Source organism: Nerophis lumbriciformis, linkage group LG27, assembly GCF_033978685.3.
Source record: "Nerophis lumbriciformis linkage group LG27, RoL_Nlum_v2.1, whole genome shotgun sequence".
NCBI lineage: Eukaryota > Metazoa > Chordata > Actinopteri > Syngnathiformes > Syngnathidae > Nerophis > Nerophis lumbriciformis.
The window spans coordinates 6,623,526-6,646,267 of NC_084574.2; the positions used below are offsets into that span (position 1 = coordinate 6,623,526).

Below are 22,742 nucleotides of genomic sequence, written 5' to 3' on the forward strand. Positions count from 1 at the left end.
GTGGATCTAACATAATAGTGAGAGTGCAGTCCATAGTGGATCTAACATAATAGTGAGAGTCCAGTCCATAGTGGATCTAACATAATAGTGTGAGAGTCCAGTCCATAGTGGATCTAACATAATAGTGAGAGTGCAGTCCATAGTGGATCTAGCATAATATTGTGAGAGTCCAGTCCATAGTGGATCTAACATAATTGTGTGAGAGTCCAGTCCATAGTGGATCTAACATAATAGTGTGAGAGTCCAGTCCATAGTGGATCTAACATAATAGTGAGAGTCCAGTCCATAGTGGATCTAACATAATAGTGAGAGTCCAGTCCATAGTGGATCTAACATAATAGTGAGAGTCCAGTCCATAGTGGATCTAACATAATAGTGAGAGTCCAGTCCATAGTGGATCTAACATAATAGTGAGAGTCCAGTCCATAGTGGATCTAACATAATAGTGAGAGTCCAGTCCATAGTGGATCTAACATAATAGTGTGAGAGTCCAGTCCATAGTGGATCTAACATAATAGTGAGAGTGCAGTCCATAGTGGATCTAGCATAATATTGTGAGAGTCCAGTCCATAGTGGATCTAACATAATTGTGTGAGAGTCCAGTCCATAGTGGATCTAACATAATAGTGTGAGAGTCCAGTCCATAGTGGATCTAACATAATAGTGAGAGTGCAGTCCATAGTGGATCTAACATAATAGTGAGAGTCCAGTCCATAGTGGATCTAACATAATAGTGAGAGTGCAGTCCATAGTGGATCTAACATAATAGTGAGAGTCCAGTCCATAGTGGATCTAACATAATAGTGTGAGAGTCCAGTCCATAGTGGATCTAACATAATAGTGAGAGTGCAATCCATAGTGGATCTAGCATAATATTGTGAGAGTCCAGTCCATAGTGGATCTAACATAATTGTGTGAGAGTCCAGTCCATAGTGGATCTAACATAATAGTGTGAGAGTCCAGTCCATAGTGGATCTAACATAATAGTGAGAGTCCAGTCCATAGTGGATCTAACATAATTGTGTGAGAGTCCAGTCCATAGTGGATCTAACATAATAGTGTGAGAGTCCAGTCCATAGTGGATCTAACATAATAGTGAGAGTCCAGTCCATAGTGGATCTAACATAATAGTGAGAGTCCAGTCCATAGTGGATCTAACATAATAGTGAGAGTCCAGTCCATAGTGGATCTAACATAATAGTGAGAGTCCAGTCCATAGTGGATCTAACATAATAGTGTGAGAGTCCAGTCCATAGTGGATCTAACATAATAGTGAGAGTCCAGTCCATAGTGGATCTAACATAATAGTGTGAGAGTCCAGTCCATAGTGGATCTAACATAATAGTGAGAGTGCAGTCCATAGTGGATCTAACATAATAGTGAGAGTCCAGTCCGTAGTGGATCTAACATAATAGTGAGAGTCCAGTCCATAGTGGATCTAACATAATAGTGAGAGTGCAGTCCATAGTGGATCTAACATACTAGTGAGAGTCCAGTCCATAGTGGATCTAACATAATAGTGAGAGTCCAGTCCATAGTGGATCTAACATAATAGTGTGAGAGTCCAGTTCATAGTGGATCTAACATAATAGTGAGAGTGCAGTCCATAGTGGATCTAACATAATAGTGAGAGTCCAGTCCATAGTGGATCTAACATAATAGTGTGAGAGTCCAGTCCATAGTGGATCTAACATAATAGTGAGAGTGCAGTCCATAGTGGATCTAACATAATAGTGAGGGTCCAGTCCATAGTGGATTTAACATAATAGTGAAAGTTCAGTCCATAGTGGATCTAACATAATAGTGAGAGTCCAGTCCATAGTGGATCTAGCATATTAGTGAAAGTCCAGTCCATAGTGGATCTAACATAATAGTGAGAGTGCAGTCCATAGTGGATCTAACATAATAGTGAGAGTCCAGTCCATAGTGGATCCAACATAATAGTGAGAGTCCAGTCCATAGTGGATCTAACATAATAGTGAGAGTGCAGTCCATAGTGGATCTAACATAATAGTGAGAGTCCAGTTCATAGTAGATCTAACATAATAGTGAGAGTCCAGTTCATAGTGGATCCAACATAATAGTGTGAAAGTCCAGTCCATAGTGGATCTAACATAATAGTGAGAGTGCAGTCCATAGTGGATCTAACATAATAAATGATGAATGGGTTGTACTTGTATAGCGCTTTTCTACCTTCAAGGTACTCAGTGAGAGTCCAGTCCATAGTGGATCTAACATAATAGTGAGAGTCCAGTCCATAGTGGATCTAGCATAATAGTGAGAGTCCAGTCCATAGTGGATCTAACATAATAGTGAGAGTCCAGTCCATAGTGGATCTAACATAATAGTGTGAGAGTCCAGTCCATAGTGGATCTAACATAATAGTGAGAGTCCAGTCCATAGTGGATCTAGCATAATAGTGAGAGTCCAGTCCATAGTGGGGCAAGCAGGAGACCATCCCGAGCGGAGACGGGTCAGCAGCGCAGAGATGTTCCCAATCGATGCACAGGCGAGCGGTCCACCCCGGGTCCCGACTCTGGTCAGCCAGCACGTCATCCATGGCCACCGGACCTGTGTCCCCCTCCACAAGGGAGAGGGGGGCAGAGCAGAAAAGAAAAGAAACGGCAGATCAACTGGTCTAAAAAAGGGGGTCTATTTAAAGGCTAGAGTATACAAATGAGTTTTAAGATGGGACTTAAATGCCTCTACTGAGGTAGCATCTCTAACTGTTACCGGGAGGGCATTCCATAGTACTGGAGCCCCAATAGAAAACGCTCTATAGCCCGCAGACTTTTTTTGCGCTCTGGGAATCACTAATAAGCCAGATTTCTTTGAACGCAGATTTCTTGCCGGATTAAGGGGTTTCTTATGGCCTCATTCGTCTTGGTTTACCTGACACAACGTGACACATTGAGCTGTGAAACGGCAGTAGAGTGTTTAATATCTTAAATTGTGTTTTGTGGCAATTCCAACTTTGACCACAGCGCCACTTGCTATGTAAAGTGGCACTTTCCATCATTTTCAGCAGACTGCATTGCAAAATGATTACCCAATCCACTTTATTTATATAGCACATTTAAACAACAAAAATGTTTCCAAAGTGCTGCACAACAATATTAAAAACAATGTTCAAATATTATCCTTAGCTCCACCAATGACTGAATAAAAACACAAAATAAATAAATATAAAACCAATATAAAAATAAATATGATTAAAAACGATTTTAAAGGGAAAAAACAATTAAAACAGTGAATGGAAATCAAAATTTATTAAAAAAAAAAAACACAGAACAACAGAGGACAGAGGACCACACAATTCACATAGTGTTAAAAGCCAAAGAATAAAAGTGCGCCTTAAGACGAGACTTAAAACACTCCACTCATGCGAGTTCCACCCAGGAATGGGGCCACATAAATCCCTTCCTTACTGTAGGGATGGGTACCAAATTCCTGTCAATACTACAGTCAGCATGCCACATGGATGCTACTGATTAGCATTAGCTATTTTATATCGACACCTCCAAATTTGCTAATAAAAACCACAGCTAAGATGCACGTTAAAATCAAACAGCCGGTGTGTAATAAGTACAATATGTACAGTATAAACACTGCATACAGTAGGGCTCAACAAAAGACAAAACTGTCACATTCCACTGAATGTAGGGGTGTAACGGTACACAATAATTTCGGTTCGGTACGTACCTCGGTTTAGAGGTCACGGTTCGGTTCATTTTCGGTACAGTAACAAGCCAACAAAATATAAATTTTTGGGTTATTTATTTACCAAATTTGCAAAATCTTCCACCAAAAATATTTTTCTTAGTGGAATATTTGATGTGAAGTAATGGGAACCTTGGATAGGTCAATAATTCATAATAACATTGATTTTGATTCAATATTATGTTTTGAGCAATGATAGTTTGAAAAAAAAAACAGCTTTGTTTTATTAGTCAACATTGCAACTTTTTCTAAATGACATTTAACCTTTAAGCTTTTTTATTTCACTTTTGTTATGTTTTTGTTTATTTTAATAGTATTTTTAGAATGTGCCGTGGGCCTTTAAAACATTAGCTGTGGGCCGAAAATGGCCTCCGGGGCACACTTTTGACACCCCTGCTTTAGATAATAAAAAATTAAATGTGATAAATCTATGGATAAAAAGCAGAGCCTGGCGACGCATGCGCGTTTATCATAACTCTCTCTCTCTCTCTGTCTCTGCCCCTCCCTCACAATTTGTTTTGTCTTTAACCCCTTCTTAACCCTGAACGTACATTGAAAATACACGCAACCCTAACTCAAAATGCCGGACATTTGAGGCATTTAAGAAACTCCGCCCTGACAGCCCCGCAAAAGAGGACATGTCCGGTGAAAAGAGGACGTATGGTCAGTCTATCCTAGCCCGTTAGCTGCTAGCATGCCGTGTGTTGTGCCTCGGTGTGCATTGTTTACACAACGTGCGTTACGCTACTTAATATGTCCGTGTGGAAACTCGTTCGGTACACCTCCGAACCGAACCGGAACCCCCGTACCGAAACGGTTCAATACAAATACACGTACCGTTACACCCCTAAGAGTGGGTTAGGGTTAACCCACTCTAACCCTAACCCTAAACCCTAACCGCCATCAGTGTGTGAATGTGTGTATGAATGGGTGAATGTGGAAATAGTGTCAACGCGCTTTGAATACCTTGAAGGTAGAAAAAGTGCTATACAAGTATAACCCATTAATAAAAACCACAACTAAGATGCACGTTAAAATCAAACAGCCGGTGTGTAATAAGTACAATATTTACACTACAAACACTGCGTAGGGCTCAACAAAAGACAAAACTGTCATATTCCACTGAATGGCAAAGACTACTTTCTGACTCTGGCAACATACCTAAGACAAACTGAAATGAATGCATGTAATTAAAAAAAAAAAAAGGTTTTTATTATTAAACAAATGGATATTTATTACCACATGAACACAAACAAAAGTACCAAAAATGAGTTTCAATATGTATATCCATTAGAGATGCGCGGTTTGCGGGCACAACCGCGGATTATCCGCGGATCGGGCAGATGAAATTAAAAATAATTAGATTTTATCCGCGGGTCGGGTCGGGTCGGGTAGAGGGGTTGAAATTAAAAAAAATTAGATTTTAAATAGATTCAGGCGGGTGGCAGTTAAACCAATTGGGAAATATATATACATAGTTAAATGTTGTTACCCACATACGAAAAACGAGCAGGCACCTGCTGCATATGCCACAACAGAAAAAAAAAAAAGAAAAGAGGTGGACACTTTTACGGAGCGGAGAAGGGACGCCACCGGGAGCCGTAGCTGAGGTGATCCGCAAGAAGGGCCCGACGCACGTCCAGGGTCACCACCGCACCCACCGCACCGACACCCCGCCTCGTCCGCCTTCGCCGCGGCCGGCGTCACGCGCAGCAGGTAAGCAGCTTACCTGCCCGCCACCCCCGTGGCCGGGGGCTCGTAACAGGGGTCACTCCGCGCACTCCGCCCGCGCAGCTTACCTGCCCGCCACCCCTGTTGCCGGGGGCGCGTAACAGGGGTCACTCCGCGCGCAGTGCACTCACGAAAGGGGTGGGGCTCACCCTGGTTGATATAGACAGCAGGACGGTGGCCATGGAAGTTGGAACCCGCTAAGGAGTGTGTAACAACCCACCTGCCGAATCAACTAGCCCTGAAAATGGATGGCGCTGGAGCGTCGGGCCCATATACCCGGCCGTCGCCGGCAGCGAGACGCGCTTGGAGGTGCGCTCAGCGCGGCTCCCATATGATTGCGCACTGGTGTGCGTCTGGGTCGTGACAGCGTGGCAAGCGAATGTCTGTGCTGTATTGGATCAGTCTCCTTTCTTTAACAGGCAAAAGCTTTATAACCTCACTTATGCCTTGCATCGTCTATATTAGATATATAACAACGGGCGGGTGCGGTTCTGATCAAATGTTACATCGGGTGGATGGTGGATGGTTGACGACTTTCTGATGCGGTTGCGGATGAAATAATTGCCTATCCGCGCATCTCTAATACCCATGTATTTGTTCAAATATGAAAGGTACCCATCCCTCGTCTAATAGTGACTTTGCGTTAAAGTGCTCATTAAACACTTGTTGATAAGTAAAATATGTTTTCCTTTTTTTTTTTGTTCCTAATGATTTAAGTATCAGTGGAATAACAGGTTGATATAAATTCAGAAGAGGATATCATATTTCCTTGCTGCTCAACAGTATTTTGAAGATTCTGCACCCGGCACCTAGTGTGTGTGTGAGTGACGGGAAGAAAAGGTCTGACTTGCTTGAGGAGAAGTCGTTTGGCGCCACCTGTTGATTTGTATGTATAAATCTCTAATCTTCTAATAAGAGACAATCGGTCTTTTTCACACTCTCATATGTACTACGCAATTGATGGATGTTTCTTCAACTGTACCATTTTATTTTGTGGTGTGACTACCTGCTGTGTTCACTACTGTGATGGAATGAATTTTACGCCAGAAAACAATCCCCCGTTTATATGAAACCAACAAAAACAATTGCAAATGCTATAATTTGCATGCCTGGCGAGTAGCACGAAAATAGGCAACAAGTGCTTGTCTTCCTAGTCTATTCTAAAACTATATTTGGGTTGAGTGTTTGAGTTATTAGAGCCGTGCCAGCCGCGTTAAATTCACTGAAGAAGTATTACTGAGCTCATTATTTTAGTGGCACAACAGCCCTGCATTGACAATTTCAATGCCTGCACAATTTTTCTGTTTTTGCAGATGATGAATCCTTTGTGTTTCAGGGAAGATGGATATAAAAAGACAATAATTAGGGACCGCAATGTCCCTTTGGGACAGAGGACCCTATTGTATTTTGTGCGTTTTATTAGGGCCCGCATGGCCCATTGCATAAGGACTCCCACTGGGAGTCCTTATGCAATGGGACATTAGGACCTATTGAATTTCTAAGGTTTTATTATTATTATTATACCGGCCGCCTCTTTGAGCTGCAATTTGACCCACTTAACATGCTTCAAAACTCACCATATTTGACGCACACGTCAGGACCTGCGAAAATTGCCTTTTGATAAAAAAACCAAACCCCAAAAATAAAAATTGCGCTCTAGCGCCCCCTAGGAAAAAAAAAACTAGACTGCCTGTAACTCCCACTAGGAAGGTCGGAGAGACATGAAACAAAAACCTCTATGTAGGTCTGACTTAGATCTAGTTTTCATAATTGTACATCCTCAGGCTCAAATCAACAGGAAGTTGGCAATTCCCCCTTCAAGACAAAAAAATATTAAAAACAGTAACTTTTGCCTCTTTGAGCTGTAATTTGACCCCCTTAACACGCTTCAAAACTCACCAAACTGAACGCACACATCACACATTGCGATCTAATAAAGAAACCTAACCCCAAATTAAAAAATTGCGCTCTAGAGCAATTTTTGAATAAAACGGAGAAAAAACTGCTCCTCGGAAGAAAAAAATGACTAAACTGCCTGTAACTCCCACCGGGAAGGTCGGAGAGACATGAAACAAAAACCTCTCCGTAGGTCTCACTTAGACCTACATTTCATAAATTGACAACCCCCAGCAAAAATCTACAGGAAGTTTGCTATTCTCCCTTCAACACTACATTTTTGTAAAAACCGGTCACCTTTCTTCAAACATTATCTCCTCTGAGCGTGTTTGTCGCTTCGGCTTCAAACTAACACAGGAGAGAGATTGAACCCTTCTGATTAAAAGTTGGCGAAAGAGTTTTGATACCTGCTCCGGTTTTGATTTTATGACCCTTCAAAGAACTGCTGCGCTGATGCTGCTGTTTTTTTAAGATGGCTGCTTAAAAGCAGGATGCACCAGCGTGCCCACACAATGCAGACTAGGTAGGTACACTAGACAAAAGTATTGTGACACTTATGACTACCACTGGACAAAAGTATTGTGACACTTATGCCGAAAACTGGACAAAAGTATTGGGACACTTGGGACTACAACTTGACAAAAGTATTGGGACACTTACGACTAAAAGTAGACAACAGTATTGGGAAACTTAGGACTACCACTGGACAAAAGTATTGGGACACTTACACTGGACAAAAGTATTGGGACACTTGGGACTAAAACTTGACAAAAGTATTGGGACACTTAGGACTAGCACCTGCCAAATACGCGGGCCCGACCAATGCTGCTTGCAGCTTTAATTATTATTATTATTCCGCCGCCTCTTTGAGCTCTAATTTGACCCCTTTAACATGCTTTAAAACTCACCATATTTGACCCACACATCAGGACTGGCAAAAATTGCCATCCAATAAAAAAACCAAACCCCAAAACTCAAAATTGCGCTCAAGCGCCCCCTAGGAAGAAATACAGACAAAACTAATGGTAACTTCCGGTAGGAATGTCGTAGAGACATGAAACAAAAACCTCTATGTAGGTCTGACATAGACCTAGATTTCATACTTTAACATGCTTCAGCAAAAATCAACAAGAAGTTGGCAATTCCCCCTTCAAAACAACATTTTAGTAAAAACAGTCACTTCTGCCTCTTTGAGCTGTAATTTGACCCCTTTAACATGCTTCAAAACTCACCAAACTGGACACACACATCAGGACTGGCAAAAATTGCGATCTTATAAAAAACCCAACCCCAAAACTCAAAATTGCGCTCTAGCGCCCCCTAGGAAGAAAACACAGACACAACTGCTCCTAGGAGGAAAACTCAGACAAAACTGCCCGTAACTTCCAGTAGGAATGTCTTAGAGACATGAAACAAAAACTTCTATGTAGGTCTTACTTAGACCTACATTTCATATATTGACAACCCCAAGCAAAAATCAACAGGAAGTTTGCAATTCCCCCTTCAAAACAAAAGTTTTGTAAAAACCTGTCACCTTTTTTCAAACATTATCTCCTCTGAGCGCGTTTGTCGTGTCGGCTTCAAACTAGCACAGGAGAGAGATTGAACCCTTCTGATTAAAAGTTGACTAAAGAGTTTTAATCACTGTTTCGGTTTGGATTTTATGTGCCGTCAAAGTCGGTCCCGTCCATCGCTGCTTGCAGCTTTAATTTTACTTGTTTTTTCCTCACCATAATTCAGCTTTCCTATAAGGGAGCTGCAAAAAGGAGTTAGTTGTTCCTGTTTTTAGTTCAAAACACCTGTGGGTTTAAAAAAAAAAGAGTCTTCTTGACACGTCACAGAGATCAGATTATCATCTTGTCGTAATTTTTTATAAATATTAGGGCTGTCAAACGATTAAAATATTTAATCGTGATTAATTGCATTGTTCACAGTTAACTCAAAATGAATCGCGACAATCGCAGGTATCATTAATAAGCTTACCCTAGACCAGGGGTGGGCAATTCATTTTTACCGAGGGCCGCATGAGCAAACTGAGCACTGCTGGAGGGCCACACCGACAATATTTCAATTCAATTTTGCTCAAATTATTTTTGATATACCGTAAGATAAATAATAATAATTTTATTTAACCTAACTTAACTTTATACAAAAGCAGCATGCTTTTGATGCTTTTATTTTTAACACTGTCGTACACAACACTTCCTGATGTATAATACAATGCAAAAATGTCCATTTCTGTCACTTTATCCTGCATCCTCTTTAAAAGTCCAACATTTTCCCCCGTCAGATTTGGACAACCATCTGTTGTCACACCTGCCAGCTTGTCCCATTTCAGTCCTAACATGTCCAAACACGCATTTACCTATGTGAACAAGTCATTACCTCTCTTTAATTGACTGCATGGCTGCCTGCTCCTCCGTGATTTGAAAGTCTGCAGTTATCCCACGTAAGAAGATGAGCAGCTGGGCGGTGTCACGTACATCGCAGCTCTCATCCAAAGCCAGCGAAAAACAGTCAAAGTCGGCCGTTCTGTTCTTCAGCTGAAGTTCCAAGTTTCCAGCGATGGTCTCAACTCGCCTCGTTACAGTGCGTCGGGAGAGTGACACGTTCTCAAATGCGCCCCTCTTCTCCGGACATATCAGAGCAACAGAGTCCAATAAGCACTCCTTAATAAACTCTCCGTCAGAAAACGCCTTACTTTTTCTGGCGATTTTGTGAGAAATGACGTAACTTGTCCTGATGGCTGTATCTCTGGGGGTGTGATATTTGGCAAAAAGTCCTTGTTGGGTTTGCAGTTTCACCATCAACGCATCAGCCTCCCTTGCGCGCGCTTCATCAGACAGATTCCGGACAGGGACGCACAAAGGGCCGGATGTGGCCCGCGGGCCGTAGAATGCCCAGGCCTGGTCAACGCGTTATTATCGCGTTAACTTTGACAGCCCTAATAAATATACAAGAAGTGTGTTAGCGATGTAAAGGTGCAGGCCGCCCACCACCAGTCCGCGACACACTGTTTGGATACCAATTTGCTTGTCCGTCTGAGACCCAGATTTAACCCTAACTAGCCTGCGGCCTTGTCATGTTCCCGTTAGATCCCTTCTTCCTGTGGTCTTTACCTCCGCTGCTTCTCCCAGGCTCCACCTTAATAAACCCACCAGCGTAAATGTCACTGGCTTCCACCTTCCCGTCAAAGGTCACTGTCAATAAACGTGTGTGTACGTGTGTGTGTGTGTTTGTGCCGCGTGTCCATCAGAGGCAACTTTGCTCGGCTGCGCTCAGCCGAGCCTCTCACACACGTCTGTCACACGTTGGAAGGCTAATGAAGGCCACAGCCGCTCTCAGACATGTTGATGCATTCACCGTCGGCAACAGACGCCGCGGTTTTTCACTTCATTTACACCCCACATTTACACTTCCAGCTTAGAAATTGGATGGGGTCATTGATTTCCTGTTAAGAGGTAGGAGGAGAGCTTTGAAATGCACATATTTTGCTTCAAGTCAACTAAATTCACCATAAAAGTCAAATTGGATTTTGGGTCCAAGGGTGGTGCACATGCTTAAAAGAGTTGGCAGCTGTAATGAACTTCAACTTTCTCCACAGTGAAGAATACTCGGACAGCCTCAACGGCGCGCCCTCAGGGACGATGCATCACAGACGACACGAGAGAAAGGTGAGTCTCCCCTTTTGTTTTGAGGCGTAATTAGCAGTGTTGGGACTAACGCGTTACTGTAACGCCGTTAGTTTCGGCGATAACTAGTAATCTAACGCGTTATTTTTTATATTCAGTAACTCAGTTACCGTTACTACATGATGCGTTACTGCGTTATTTTACGTTATTTTTCATGTAGTATCGGCTAGAAACAGAAGATCTGAGTGTGTTTTATTGCAGCGGTGGAAAAGAAAAGGCGTGCTTTGTGTAGGTGGGGGCGGGGGGGACTCCCATATCGCAGTTGAGGAGCGCAGGGGAGACGTTCCTCCAGGGCCTATGTATGTCTTCGGCGCTAACAACCTTCACTTTACCCGGCAGTGGGTCTTTACAGCTGAGGGTGAATGACAAAACTGGCGGTTTGTTGCAACTTTGTGACTTTATTGGACGCAGCCATCCACCAAGCTAGAGCACCTGCACGCACTCACTGTCGCCGGTCCCTCACCTCTCTCGCCCACTCACTCACTGACGTCACTCACCTCACATGCTGTCATATCTTAAAGGGCCACACACACACACACACATACGCTACTCTCATAACAACTAACAAGACATCATGGCGAAGCCAGAAGTCGAGTTTCTTAACATGGAGACATTCTCAATACTTTTCTTTTGTCGAGCACAAAGAAAATAACATTTTAGTTAAATGTAAGTTGTGTCTTGGATCAAAGATCCCATCTACTTAAAGTGAAAGTTAAAGTGCCATTATGTTGCAGCTATTTAAAATAGTTTTGTCAATTTGTTCTGGCCTGAAATAAATTGGCCCTTTGAAACATATCTTTGTCTTTGTGTGTTGTATGTAGAGCACATTGCTTTGCAGAGTTCAGTTGAAATGAAGGCTAAATAGGCATTAATGGGAGCCTTAAAAAAAGGGTGGAGGGAAAAAGAAGTAACTAAATAGTTACTTTTCACAGTAACGCATTACTTTTTGGTGTAAGTAACTGAGTTAGTAACTGAGTTACTTTTGAAATAAAGTAACTAGTAACTAACTAATTACTGGTTTTCAGTAACTAACCCAACACTGGTAATTAGTAAGGGTTTAACGGTATGGTCCAGGGAAGTACAAGAGTTTCCACAATGTAGGCATTAAGTGAGGCGCAGGAAGTGTGATTGCGGCCCAGTCTTTTGCTCGCAGAAGTCATGGTACGCGTTTTTAAAGGGGAACATTATCACAATTTCAGAAGGGTTAAAACCATTAAAAATCAGTTCCCAGTGGCTTATTTTATTTTTCGAAGTTTTTTTCAAAATTTTACCCATCACGCAATATCCCTAAAAAAAGCTTCAAAGTGCCTGATTTTAACCATCGTTATATACACCCGTCCATTTTCCTGTGACGTCACACAGTGATGCCGATACAAACAAACATGGCGGGTAGAACAGCAAGCTCGGATTCAGACTCGGATTTCAGCGGCTTAAGCGATTCAACAGATTACGCATGTATTGAAACGGATGGTTGTAGTGTGGAGGCAGGTATCCATCCATCCATCCATCTTCTTCCGCTTATCCGAGGTCGGGTCGCGGGGGCAGCAGCCTAAGCAGGGAAGCCCAGACTTCCCTCTCCCCAGCCACTTCGTCCAGCTCTTCCTGTGGGACCCCGAGGCGTTCCCAGGCCAGCCGGGAGACATAGTCTTCCCAACGTGTCCTGGGTCTTCCCCGCGGCCTCCTACCGGTCGGACGTGCCCTAAACACCTCCCTAGGGAGGCGTTCGGGTGGCATCCTGACCAGATGCCCGAACCACCTCATCTGGCTCCTCTCCATGTGGAGGAGCAGCGGCTTTACTTTGAGCTCCTCCCGGATGGCAGAGCTTCTCACCCTATCTCTAAGGGAGAGCCCCGCCACCCGGCGGAGGAAACTCATTTGGGCCGCTTGTACCCGTGATCTTGTCCTTTCGGTCATAACCCAAAGCTCATGACCATAGGTGAGGATGGGAACGTAGATCGACCGGTAAATTGAGAGCTTTGCCTTCCGGCTCAGCTCCTTCTTCACCACAACGGATCGATACAGCGTCCGCATTACTGAAGACGCCGCACCGATCCGCCTGTCGATCTCACGATTCACTCTTCCCTCACTCGTGAACAAGACTCCGAGGTACTTGAACTCCTCCACTTGGGGCAAGATCTCCTCCCCAACCCGGAGATGGCACTCCACCCTTTTCCTGGCGAGAACCATGGACTCGGACTTGGAAGTGCTGATTCTCATCCCAGTCGCTTCACACTCAGCTGCGAACCGATCCAGTGAGAGCTGAAGATCCTGGCCAGATGAAGCCATCAGGACCACATCATCTGCAAAAAGCAGAGATCTAATCCTGCAGCCACCAAACCGGATCCCCTCAACGCCTTGACTGCGCCTAGAAATTCTGTCCATAAAAGTTATGAACAGAATCGGTGACAAAGGGCAGCCTTGGCGGAGTCCAACCCTCACTGGAAACGTGTCCGACTTACTACCGGCAATGCGGACCAAGCTCTGGCACTGATCATACAGGGAGCGAACTGCCACAATCAGACAGTCCGATACCCCATACTCTCTGAGCACTCCCCACAGGACTTCCCGAGGGACACGGTTGAATGCCTTCTCCAAGTCCACAAAACACATGTAGACTGGTTGGGCAAACTCCCATGCACCCTCAAGGACCCTGCCGAGAGTATAGAGCTGGTCCACAGTTCCACGACCAGGACGAAAACCACACTGTTCCTCCTGAATCCGAGGTGGAGGCAGGTAGCGAAAACGAAATTGAAGAAGAAACTGAAGCTATTGAGCCATATCGGTTTGAACCGTATGCAAGCGAAACCGACGAAAACGACACGACAGCCAGCGACACGGGAGAAAGCCAGGACGAATTCGGCGATCGCCTTCTAACCAACGATTGGTATGTGTTTGTTTGGCATTAAAGGAAACTAACAACTATGAACTAGGTTTACAGCATATGAAATACATTTGGCAACAACATGCACTTTGAGAGTGCAGACAGCCCATTTCAGAACATATATTTTTCCACGATTTCAGCACTCAGGTTAACCATACCTAAATAGACACAAAATACTGCATTACACAAGACTACCCGAATGTACTCGAATGATTGAAAAAAATAAACGTTTTTAAGCTAAATTATTGGTAAACACAGTTTATGTATAATAATTTACGTAAAACCGCGAGTAATGAATAAAGTTTTCATCAATTAATATATTCTGTAGACATACCCTCATCCGCTCTCTTTTCCTGAAAGCTGATCTGTCCAGTTTTGGAGTTGATGTCAGCAGGCCAGGGAAGCTAGGGTCGATATTCTTCTCTTGATCATCTTCGGTGGCATAAGGGACGGTTGCCATCTCTGTCGTAGCATAGCTTTCGTCGGTAAAGTGTGCGGAACAAACGACTGACCATTTCGTCGGCTTTCCCCACAGCCTCGTATTTTGAACAAATTTCGTCCAATTTCTTGCCACTTTCGCATCTTTGGGCCACTGGTGCAACTTGAATCCGTCCCTGTTCGTGTTGTTACACCCTCCGACAACACACCGACGAAAGTGAGAAAATGGCGGATTGCTTCCCGATGTGACGTCATCGCTCCGAGAGCGAATAATAGAAAGGCGTTTAATTCGCCAAAATTCACCCATTTAGAGTTCGGAAATCGGTTAAAAAAAAAAAGGTCTTTTTTCTGCAACATCAAGGTATATATTGACGCTTACATAGGTCTGGTGATAATGTTCCCCTTTAAAAGTCTCCTGAGGGACTGAGGGCAACAGAGAAATGGGGCACTGCAGCAAAGTTGACAGGAGTAAAAAAGCTCTGATTTCCATATGGAGAATATTTCGTATGAATTGTATCCAAGAAGACACTGAGGGCAACACGGAACTGGAGTGCTGCAGCAAAGTGAACAGGACTGACAGAAAGAAAAGTTCTATCTTTCTTATGCAGAATTTTTTTGTGTGAATTATATCCAAGGGAAGACTGAGGGCAACAAGAAAATGGAACACTGCAGAAAGCCCTCTTTTCATTATGCAGAATTTTTTGGGGTTTATTTTATCCAAGATGAGACTGAGGGCAACAAGGAAATGGGCTGTGCGGCAAAGTGGACAGGAGTGACGGAATAAAAAGCTCCGATTTTCATATCCAGAATTTTTTGTATGAATAGTACTCAAGAAGAGACTGAGGGCAACACGGAACTGGAGTGCTGCAGCAAAGTGAACAGGACTGACAGAAAGAAAAGTTCTATCTTTCTTATGCAGAATTTTTTTGTGTGAATTATATCCAAGGGAAGACTGAGGGCAACAAGGAAATGGAACACTGCAGAAAGCCCTCTTTTCATAATGCAGAATTTTTTGGGGTGAATTTTATCCAAGATGAGACTGAGGGCAACAAGGAAATTAGGCATAATAATGTGTTAATTCCACGACTGTATATGTCGGTAACGGTTGATATCGGTATCGGTTGACATCGGTATCGGTAATTAAAGAGTTGGACAATATTGGAATATCGGATATCGGCAAAAAGCCATTATCGGACATCCCTAATGTGTGTATATATATATATATATATATATATATATATATTGTTGCGTTTTGGACCAGTTGTTCCTCCCAGGGAATTCAAGTCACAATTCGCTCCCAAACTCTTTACAACACTTAAAGCTGAGTTGAAAAACCACCAGAGACAGAATAGGTATTTTGTTGTATATTTTCAAAGCTTTGCCAATATACATTTTGATTGAGACCAGTCTAACCCTAGAACATTCTATTGCGCCTCCCAAAATGGTCTCTCTCCCCAACGCCCAAAACCCCTCTTTTTCTTCTCCCTCCCTAGCCATAATACAAGCACAACGTCTCCCTAGCCATAATACATTCCAAAGAACTCAAGGTTAACACACACAGTATACTTGCTGACAGAGCATCAAGAGAAGAAATGGGAAACACGAGCTGTTTTCAAATATGACAAAGAAATGGAAGAAGTACAACTTAAATTCGGATATACCGTATTTTCCGCACCATAAGCCGCCCTGGGTTATAAGCCGCGCCTACAATGAACGGCATATTTCAAAACTTTGTCCACCTATAAGCCGCCCCGTGTTATAAGCCGCATCTAACTGCGCTAAAGGGAATGTCAAAAAAACAGTCAGATAGGTCAGTCAAACTTTAATAATATATTAAAAACCAGCGTGATGTGGGCGCGCATGGAGTCGTATATCAACATGGACGGAGCTGCGTGAAAAAAGCCACCCGGCCTCTTCGCGTAAACTTACCTTAACCACTCGCTCACCTTTTCTTCATCCATCCATCCCTTCGAGTTAGCTTTTATGATGACGCCGGCTGGAAAGGTCTCTTTTGGCAAGGTCTTCCTTTTGAATATCACCATGGGTGGAAGTTTCTGGCCATTAGCATGGCAAGCTAGAACCACAGTGAAGGATGACTTCTCATTCCCTGTGGTGCGAATATTCACCGTACGTGCTCCCGTTGTATCCACAGTGCGGTTCACAGGAATATCAAAAGTCAGTGGAACCTCGTCCATGTTGATAATGTTCTCTGGCCGGATCTTTTTTTCAGCTATCTTGTTTTTACAATATGCACGGAAAGTAGCCAGCTTTTCTTGAAAGTCTTTAGGCAGTTGCTGTGAAATAGTAGTCCGTGTGCGGATGGAGAGATTGCGTCTTTGCATGAACCGGAAACCTGTCGCTTAGTAGGAGCCATTTTGTGGTCTTTACAGATGTAAACACACAAAGGAAATGAAACGTAATATCCGCGCGCTTCTTCTTCTTCTACGGGGGCGGGTGGTTGCTTACAGTAGAAGAAGAAACGCTTCCTCTTCTATGGGGGCGGGTGCTTACCTTGGCGGTTGCTTGGCGTAGAAGAAGAAGCGCTTCCTGTTCTACGGGGAAAAAAGATGGCGGCTGTAGTTGCGAGACCTAAACTTTATGAAAATGAATCTTAATATTAATCCATATATAAAGCGCACCGGGTTATAAGCCGCACTGTCAGCTTTTGAGTAAATTTGTGGTTTTTAGGTGCGGCTAATAGTGCGGAAAATACGGTACATATATATATATATATATATACATATATATATATATATATATATAGCTAGCATTCACTGAAATTCAAGTATTTATTTTATTTATAAATAAATATATATATATATACATAAGAAATACTTGAATTTCAGTGAATTCTAGCTATAAATAAACCCCTCCCCCCTTAACCCAGCCCCCCGACCCCGCCCACCTCACTCCAAATCTCCCGAATTTGGAGGTCTCAAGGTTGGCAAGTATGGTCATGGCAGGCCAAGTCGGTACCGTGAAGTAGAAAAGGGTCTTTTAGCGGACATGTAGCAGCTGCCCTATTAATTGTGCCCTGCAGCTCCTCCCGGGCTGATGAGCGGGACGACCGCCAGCGCCCTCATGAGAAGCTTTGTCTCAAACGCTTCATCTCCCGTCGCCTCTTCACGCCCTTGCTCTGATCAAACCTGGCGCTGATGAGATCCTACCTGACCGCCATCGGAAGCAAACACAGCGAGTCTCCTTTGATGTCACTACAAACGATCAGGCATTCGGAGAGATGTCACACTCGTGCGCAAACGACTGCGCTGAGACGTGTCATCCTGCGAGGAGCGCATCAGGACTCTTAGACGGCGATGGAACAAAGGCAGCCTCCGCGAGCTGCCGTCAGAGCTAATATCGCGCGAGGAGTAGCGCCCGAAGTGGAGCCCCGGCGCTACTCAGGTGAATTATTAAAGCCGCGGGTGATTTGTCTTGTCGTGTTAAAGCGAGAGCGCCCTGTGATCACAGTGTCGTTATGAGGGAAGCGCAACATGTCAACCGCTTGTGTTAGATTATGCACTTGCTTTTCATCACCGTCTCACCGACTGCGCTTTCAGTTCGACAGGTGTCAGCCGGCTGCAGACGCGCAGGTGTCGGCGGCGTGGAGCAGGAAGCATGCTGATGTCGGGGATCAAGGTAGCATCATATCACACTTAAGCAAAACTGTAGTAAAATGATTCGAGGCTCACCATTAACTGCTGCAGCTTACACTGACGCAGGGATTTTCACCTGGCAGCTCAAGGGCCAAATCCCCCCCCACGGAGGACATCAGAGCGACCCTGGGGTTTAGGTCAAAACTTGGGAGTGATCAAATATTTTCTGCAGTAAATTCCTAGAAACAGCAGAACCCTCATATGAATTTGGAGCCTTTCATTTTCAAGGACGAGGACAGGGGTCGGCAACCCAAAACGTTGAAAGAGCCACATTGGACCAAAAATAAAACAAAAAAAAATCTGTCTTGAGCCGCAAAAAAATGTAAAATCATAAAGAAGTCTTATAATGAAGGCAACAGATAATAGCCATAATAGCCTGCTATCAAAATGACTATGTGTCGCAGGCTGAAGCAAATCTTTAATATTTATTCTACACATTTTTACAACATTAGAAACCATTAGTAAATCAGAGGCTACTCAGAAGGTGAGATAATTCCTGGAAATGACTGGCTTTTAATGGCCAAGGGTATAGATATGTGCATACTTGCCAACCCTCCCGAATTTTCCGGGAGACTCCCGAAATTCAGCGCCTCTCCCGAAAACCTCCCGGGACAAATATTCTCCCGAAAATCTCCCGATTTTCAGCCGGAGCTAGAAGCCACGCCCCCTCCAGCTCCATGCGGACCTGAGTGAGGACAGCCTTTTTTCATGACGGGAAGACAACAGGGTGACAAGAACTAAATCATCCAGACTAGAGATAAATTGTATTATTATGTTTATCTTACCTAAAAATAAATATATTTATTATTTAAAAAAAATAAATAAATAAATACATGTTTACTATATTTTGCTAAAAACATCAAAATTAATTGTATTTTTATTTGTATTTGTATTTTATTATTTTATTACATCCAGCCATAGAATTATACATTAAAATAAACATAGTTGAAATAATTGATTTTAAATTATCATAATAATTCATTTAAAATGACCATATTTAATTATTAAAGTAATTGCTTGTTTATCAACAACTTTAGCATTTTATTCATCATTCTTTGGGACGGCGTGGCGCAGTGGAAGAGTGGCCGTGCGCGACCCGAGGGTCCCTGGTTCAATCCCCACCTAGTACCAACCTCGTCATGTCCGTTGTGTCCTGAGCAAGACACTTAACCCTTGCTCCTGATGGGTGCTGGTAGCGCCTTGCATGGCAGCTCCCTCCATCAGTGTGTGAATGTGTGTGTGAATGGGTAAATGTGGAAGTAGTGTCAAAGCGCTTTGAGTACCTTGAAGGTAGAAAAGCGCTATACAAGTACAACCCATTTATCATTTATCATTTATTACATTTTGAAACTCTCAGAAGACAAGTTATGTTATATTCCTTAATATTTATTTATGCAAGTTTGAAGTATCAATTATCTAAACACAGTTTTGTTTGCATATTTTCAGGACGTAGATATCTATATATATATATATATATATATATATATATATATATGTGTATGAAATACTTGACTTGGTGAATTCTAGCTGTCAATATACTCCTCCCCTCTTAACCACGCCCCCACCCCGACCACGCCCCCACCCCCCGCCTCCCGAAATCGGAGGTCTCAAGGTTGGCAAGTATGAGATATGTGTGTGTCCAAGTTAAAGGAAACGGCAGGCTGTCTTCTTCTAATGGATTTATTACAATCTTTGGCAAGCTAGGTAATGTTTGCTGTGGTCTGGAACAACATGGCACACAAACAACTATCTGAAATGCAGATAGTCATTTCCAGGCGTTATCTCATCTTCTGAGTAGCCTCTGATTTACTAATACATACAGATAATGTGTCATGAGACACGCAAAACTAAATTATATACAAAGAGGATACAAGTAAATGATATTAAAGCTGTGTCATCAACACTCACAAGTATAAAACTACTTTTTTAAAGTAATCATTTCTTACTTCAAGCATGAAAAAAATAATCATGACTTTGACACAATTTTGTCAAATTAAAACAGATGACAGCCAAATGGACTTTGCTGTTTTATTTTCAATGAAACAATAGAAAATAGGTACTCATATAGTAGTACAGTTGGCACAGTACAGTAAACTGACAGTTAATATTTAAACATTTCACATGTGACATTTCAAACTATTTTGAACAGAAATAGTTCATGCACATTCAGATGAATTCTTCAAAATTACAATAAAAAAATGTTTGGCCGGGCTGTATATATGCGCACTAATTGACTGAAAGAGCACGCACTTGGCGCTATGATGTCATGTTGTCAATGGAAAAATGTATTTTTAGACAATATGATTTGCCTGAGCGGCTAGGAGACCCCGAGAGTAACAAGCGCTTGCCTTGTTGCCTTTAAATTAATAACAATAAATTAGTTTTTAGTATAAGTTTGCTGGTTTCAAGAAATGTAATGCCGAGCGCATATCATTATGTCAAGATAATGGCACTAGCATTTACTTCATTTAAGAATATTTTTCAACATATTGAGCAAAAATATATATATATTTTTTTTCTACCAAGAAAAGTGCACTTGTTATTAGTGAGAATATACTTATTTTAAGGTATTTTTGGGTTCATTGAAGTTAGCTAATTTTACTTGTTTTGGAAAGTCTTGGCAAGCCAAATTTTCTTGTTCTATTGGCAGATAATTTTGCTTATTTCAAATAAAATATCTCTCATTTTTGTATTTTTTTTTCTTGTTTTTGAACACTGACTTTTTGCAGTGTATACTGTGCATTGAGTAATAATACATCTATAAAAAACAAAACCCTAAAATATTATTACAAACTCAGTAACAATTTAAGGAAAAAAGCTCATGTGTAGCTGGAATGGGAAGATTAACTGGTTTGAACCGTCATTAGAACAGCTTTAACTTACTTTGAATTTATTCGTAAATGACTGATAAGAAATTAATTTATATACAATTATGCAGTGCTAAAATAAATAAATATAAAATATGTTTTTTTAAAGAAACTGTCAATAAAATGTAAGCATTTAAACTTCTCGATGAGTTTAGCTCCAGACTTCTTCTCTTTGTTCGATGTTGTCATTACTGCCACAAGTGGCAGAAAAGTGCATTACAACGGGGCCACAGCTGAGAAACAGATATTTTTGGTGGCCTTCTAGGGGCCGCTTGCAGCCCGTTAAGAAACACCGCAGTACACTACAACAATGTATTCTCCCTGAGACAAATTTGGACTTTTGGTACAATTTAATGCCAGTTTTTGTTTGATTTCCCTAATTTTGTGGCCTCAAGGTGTGTACTTACATACTGGAAATACATGGTTTAACTTTTTTATAATACTGTACTTTAAACGTTGTTGGCTGGTTCCAAAATTAAGATTTGGGCCATTCAACAGAATTAGCACTATTTGTCTTTGCCAGAAAATGAAATGTCTAAATGCATTATAAAATCATTTTGCTTAGTTCAAATAAAATACCACTCATTTTTGTTTTTTGTTTTTTTTCTTCTTGTTTTTGAACACTGACTTTTTGCAGTGTAGACCTTTAGGGACGTGCTTTGTTTGTACCAATATATGTATTATTGTTGTGTTAGAGAACTGCATTCTATCATCTGGAGCTACTTCTAAAATCCAGCAACCATGAGAGGTCACTGAAATATTTGGAACTCCCTCGGTGTGATCCAGTGCTGTTCTACCATACTGCCAACTCTGATAACAAGCAGAAGTTTAAGTCCGCTTTAAAACTACAACAATTTTCGACATAGCTTTTGTATTGACTGTCATCAGATAATGACGTTGTATGAGCTTGTTACATCCAGTACTTTGCTGTTTGCATCACCTGCTTCAGAATTAGCACATGGTGTTCTTCTGTGCACTTGTCAACTCACCTGCGTCTGTTTTTCCTCCTGTTAGACAACAAATGGCAAGAGCGCTGGGAACGTGGGACGAGAGGCGAGAAGAGGAGGAAGTGGATTCTAATTAAGGCCCATCATGGTGCCGCCGCCGCCTCCTCGTCCTCCCTGCAGCAGCAGCAGCGCGTCGAGTCCCTGCAGCGGCACATCCACGTACTGCGCCGTGCCAGGAAAGATGCCGTGCTCTCAGCTCGAGAGCTACAGAGGGCCAATGAGAGAATCACAGCACAGCTCAACTGCCTCTCTGAGAAACTGAGCAGCAGCAAGCAACTCACACAGGTAACCCAGAAAGCCTGGTGATTTTAATGCTTTTTTTTTTTCTCCGTGAAATACTTTCTCCAGATCGCTTCAGTTAAAATGTTGCAGTACGGTAAGGTGTAATATTTTATTTTCAAGTCAATACTTATTTATTTGTATTATTTTTACATGTACCGTATTTTCCGCACTATAAGGCGCACCGGATTATAAGGCGCACCTTCAATGAATGGCCTATTTTAAAACGTTGTTCATATATAAGGCGCACCGCATTATAAGGCGCATAGAATAGACCAGGGGTGCTCACACTTTTTCTGCAGGCGAGCTACTTTTCAATTGATCAAGTCGTGGGGATCTACCTCATTCATATATATAATTTATATTTACTTATTTATGAAACATATGTTTTTGTTTACAAGTTAAAGGTGTTTAATGATAATACAAGCATGTTTAACACATATAGTTAATATTGTTAATAAATTAAAGGTGTTTAATGAAAATACAAGTTTGTTTAATACATATAGTTAATATTGTTAACAAGTTAAAGGTGATTAATGACAATACAAGCATGTTTAACACATATAGTTAATATTGTT

General features: G+C 42.1%; 1 protein-coding gene across 3 annotated transcripts in view; it reads left to right on the plus strand.

Annotated features, from left to right (window-relative positions):
- cntln (centlein, centrosomal protein) overlaps positions 1-22,742 on the plus strand; it is a 432,451-nt gene that overhangs the window by 231,461 nt on the left and 178,248 nt on the right. For all 3 annotated transcript variants that reach the window (XM_061922942.1, XM_061922945.1, XM_061922943.1), the window contains 3 exons: positions 10,952-11,021; positions 17,916-17,994; positions 21,893-22,170. In XM_061922942.1, coding sequence (XP_061778926.1) covers positions 10,952-11,021; positions 17,916-17,994; positions 21,893-22,170 — 427 coding nt within the window. The remainder of the gene's footprint in view (positions 1-10,951; positions 11,022-17,915; positions 17,995-21,892; positions 22,171-22,742) is intronic.